Source organism: Austrofundulus limnaeus, unplaced genomic scaffold (assembly GCF_001266775.1).
Source record: "Austrofundulus limnaeus strain Quisiro unplaced genomic scaffold, Austrofundulus_limnaeus-1.0 Scaffold311, whole genome shotgun sequence".
NCBI classification, from domain to species: domain Eukaryota; kingdom Metazoa; phylum Chordata; class Actinopteri; order Cyprinodontiformes; family Rivulidae; genus Austrofundulus; species Austrofundulus limnaeus.
In genome coordinates, this window is record NW_013952713.1 from 156,270 (window position 1) to 160,848 (window position 4,579).

At 38.5% G+C, this 4,579-nt stretch overlaps 1 protein-coding gene across 4 annotated transcripts in view; it reads left to right on the top strand.

Annotated features, from left to right (window-relative positions):
- The window catches only part of igdcc4 (immunoglobulin superfamily, DCC subclass, member 4), a 62,610-nt gene extending 59,501 nt beyond the window's left edge, over nt 1–3,109 (top strand). For all 4 annotated transcript variants that reach the window (XM_014021941.1, XM_014021942.1, XM_014021943.1 and 1 more), the window contains one exon: nt 914–3,109. In XM_014021941.1, coding sequence (XP_013877395.1) covers nt 914–1,417 — 504 coding nt within the window. In that variant the 3' untranslated portion in view covers nt 1,418–3,109. The remainder of the gene's footprint in view (nt 1–913) is intronic.
- The last annotated feature ends 1,470 nt before the right edge of the window (nt 3,110–4,579 follow it).

Sequence of the window (4,579 nt, forward strand, 5' to 3'; positions counted from 1 at the left end):
TATATATTCTACTTTCTGAGTTTCTACCTAAATAATCCTTACCACGTAGGTGTTTTTAGGGCTGTGTATTGGCAAGATTTTAGTGATATGAAGCATATCGAGACACAGGCATCACAATCCATCCATTAATTTCTAATAAAAAATAAATACAGTGCTTTTGAAAATCGATACAGTATTAAGAAATGAAGTATTGCAATACATTTCGGTGTGTCAATATTTTTCTTAAACCCCTAGTTTCTATATCCATCCACCCATTATCTTAAGCTGCTCCTTCCCATCTGGGTCACTGGAGCCCATATCCAGCAGTCATTGTGCAAGGGGCAGKGTACACCCTGGACAGGTCACAAGTCCATCACAGAGACAAACCATCATTCACTCACTCACACCTATGCACAAGTTAAAGTTACCAATTAACCTAAAATTCATGTTTTTGGTCTGTGGGAGGAAACCAGAGTACCTGGAGAAAACCCATGCATGCAGAGAGAGAMCATGCAAACTCTACCCAGGAGGATCCTCGGGCCRGGATTCAGTCTGGCAACCWTCTTGCTGAGARGCATCAGCTCTACCAACTGAGACGCCTGTTTAGTTTTATAGATTTTCTTAAATTCAGGCAATAGTCATATAGAAACGTTCATCTGCTCACATCACATTAGCTCAAAGTTGGTGCCAAAACTGAAAATTAAAATACTTGGGATTATTTCGATCAGTCATAAAGAAGACAAAAAAATGACCTTGTGCTGAAGAGTATTGCAGTGACCATGTCCATTGTAGTATGATCTTGTTATTGTWTGTTATATGTTAAAACCTGGTGTAAACCTATTCAGTGAGACAAGCTAATACTTTAGGCTTACATCAAGAGATACAGTAGGTAAATGAAAAACCMACACATAACAAAGACTTTGTTTCGTTCCAGGAATTAAACGACCGTCTRTGTACATCGCTGTGCAGTAACCAGGTCGAAGCAGAAGTCATTGTTCACTCTGAGCTGTCAGACCCTGGCAGGGAGAAAGAGGAGGAGGAGGGGGGTAGCACCAGAGGACCCTCATTATCAGAGGACATTTACTCCCCTTTGAGTCAGCCAAGTTCCCCAGGAGAGGAGGAACCAATAGAAAAACTTCCACTGGCTGAAAGTCCCTCGAATCTTCCCTCAAAAACAATTGTGGCTAAACACAACAGGGAGACAGGAGGCGCAAGGCACCAGCCGACTGCAGGCGCAGAGCTACAGCAGGACACGGCGCTAACCAATGGCTTCCACTCTCCGAAGACTGTGAAGCCTGTGCTGAGGTCAGAGCAATTGGAAAATGGAGACTCCAGACACTGCCCGTCTGCAGCAGGGAAGGCCATCTCTGCTGGACCTTTTGTCAGCTCTGGCTTTGTCCACTCTACCTCAGCAGCACAGACATATCTATGTCCATAGTTTCTGCATGAAGGGCTTCAGCCACACATAAACATTTCAGACTGATTTCATTCTGCAGATCCCGGAAGAATTCATAGGAAATATATTTTATGCACATAGTTATTGGATCTCTTTCTCTTCCTTGTGTAGCTTTATAAGTCTTTTAAATCAATCATGTCGTAAGTGTACAAACTAGATACAAATCATGTGTGTTTGTGGCGAACAGTTCATGGGTTTTCTATTTTTGCAGCTGCTCTGTCCTCTCAGTTTTTTTTCCTGTKCATAAGGAAAACAAGGAAGTTGGAACACAACAAGGCAGATGGATGTGATTTGGAGAAGGCCAGTCTGACTGTCMCACATGGCTCTGTTTCACGCAGGAATGAGAAAAAGACAGCAAGCGCAGKAGCATCTGGGCAGGTTATCATCAGTAATACTGAGGCATAAGCTTTGTGAAGTATCTGCACCCTGTGAGAGGGTGGAACAAATGGGTTTCTCTCCAATATCCTGCTGTCTCAGGGTCCAAACTCTCACACAYCGAAACACACACAGGGATCACAGCCAATTCCAGCCGTGCATAAACGCACATCTACACACATTTTGACAGATAAAGAGTCTCAGGTGCCTAATTATTCTAGGTGCGTTTACACCCAGTATCTTTCTATGGACGATTGTAGTGTAAGTRCTAAACATGTCAACATGAAGGAAAAATGCTTAGATAGATGTACAGATTTGGTGCACTTGATGCTTCTTTTCTAATGCGCCATTTTTCCATTTAGTGGGGTTTTGTAAAGCAGGGGCGCTCAGTTTTAATAGTTTAATAGAAAGATCAAATCGAATCCCAAAATCAAGGAAATTAAATGTTAATTTTGGTCTTGTTTTCATTAGGTGTGAGGGGAGAACAAAGAGAGATTTTACAACAATCCATCTGCAGACCACTCTCCTGCTTASCTCCTAAAGTTGGGATGTGCCAACATCCTTAATGATCTCAGTATAATGTGCCAACAGCTGAAGCCCCCCCACCCCACCACCCCCATTTTAAAAAGTAATGCGTTTTTGTTACATACTTGCCAAGTTTATAATATAGGAAATATGTAGCGGTTTAAAAACTAAAGTTCACAAATATTCTTTCTGGTATTGGAAAAGAACATTTCTAAAGTTTATGAAATCTCACTAAATATKTCATGTGTGCTGCAATATTTTCTAACAGTAAGTCAAAAAAAGGTCCTTTGATCAGGTGTTATGACTGGTACRTTATTTTTGTATAGGTAAGTAAAGCTGGCAGCAGTGTACAGAGASATTCGGTGCATCTCTTCTTTGTGTCAACGTCACTACCTCATTTCTTTTCAGGAAGGTTTTCAAGGTTGTTTGTTTTTATGTAACTAGCACCTTTGTATGACAATCTTTTTTCAATTTCTCTAATTCTCTGACCACCTTTGGTATTTGTAAAAAAAATATTGTCTGACAATGGCTTTATGGTCTTGCTTTATGTAAAATTGAAAATGATGTGTTTTCAGTGCATCGCTTGCTGCCATGCCTTGCCCCCAATAGCTGGTGATAATGAGGTATCATGAAGCAATGGACAGATTTTCAGGAAACTTTCAGAAAGCACTTATTTGAAATAATCTTAATCTGATAAACCTTTGAGGTCAACTTGTTTCGTTGTGGCCACCACAGCTATTTGGCATTAGCAAATAAAAAAATGTCTAAAGCTCAGTCAATTATACTAACTAAAGTTTTGTATGGTAGTGACTGAGAGTCATCCCTAACACACTGAACACTAACAGATTGTGAAAGACCTTTGCTTAAAACATCAGCTTACAGCTATGTACTGTATTCCTACAATATATGCCTTCTAGGACTGCTTTTGTTTTAATTTTTTCTAAATTTTAGGGCAAAACTGACACTTCTGAACTGAACCAAGTCTGGTTCTGATGTGAAGCWTCCTAAATCTGTAATGAAGTTCTGAAGATGTAGTGAAAGTTGCGCCATTTCGTCAGCATGAAGCATTTACAGTCGCAGCTGGTGCCGTTGTCTTTTGCACGTTATCCATCCAGCACTTCACAATAGACTTACTGGAGGCCAATAACACTGATTTTTTTTCACTTGTCAAAAAACAGAAAGTAAAAAAAAAATGACCTTCACACTCAGTGGTGGGCACAGTTCCCTTAAAGCACTAAAGCACTAATAGGGGAACTAATTTCCTGATCAGTGCTTTTGCTAATTTCTTAATTCATTTGTGGATTAGCATTTGCTAAATTTATGAGCACTAAATGAGTTCTTTAAATATTATTGATCAATATTATTGCCAGCAGCTGAGGGTGAAAGCTGTCTGACGTGTTGGTCATATGTGTGTCACTTATCCACTAGATCAGTGGTTTTCAAACTTTTTTGTTTCCGACCCACAAGATAACAGTTGCAGAACCGTGACCCCATATATTACTTGTTTATGTATGCAAACTTTGCTAATAACACTGTTAAACATGGGAATAATAACTATAAACAAACTTAGTAACTATGATACAAATTTTTGTTCATTTATGATTATTTCAAAAAATTGCAATAATCATGACGAACATATTCCATTAGCATTTTTTTTAAATTGATGTCTGGAAATCATCTGGGGACCCTCACTTGATGTTTTGGGACCCACAAAGAGGTCCCGACCACAACTTTGGGAACCACTACACTAGATGAAATATTAACAATATTCTGCACACAGAAAATATTCTCTCATGTTGATTCTGAGGAATGTTCCATATGTCAGCTGGGTTTTTGTGCTTTAGAATTAGCTTTTGTTAAAATTTTAAGTGTGTGTGCGTTAGAATTAGGGGACTTAAATGTTAAAGTTAGTGCTTTAGAGTTAGTGCAAATATTTTTAAGATTAGTGCTGCCCACCACTGTTCACACCTAACATTTTGTTCAGCCTCATTGCTTTTCTCTTGTATTTTTACTAATTCATAGTGTTTGTATGTGTGTACAGTTGATTTATACAGTACCAAAATATTGCAAAATATTTTGCAAAAATATTCAGCCCCCTTGAACTTTTCAACCTTTTGCCACATTTCAGGCTTTAAACATAAATATATAAAATTTTAATTTTTTTGTGAAATTTATCGGATTTTTAAACTTTTTAACAAATAAATAAACTAAAAAATTGAGCGTGCAAAATTATTTAGCCCCCTT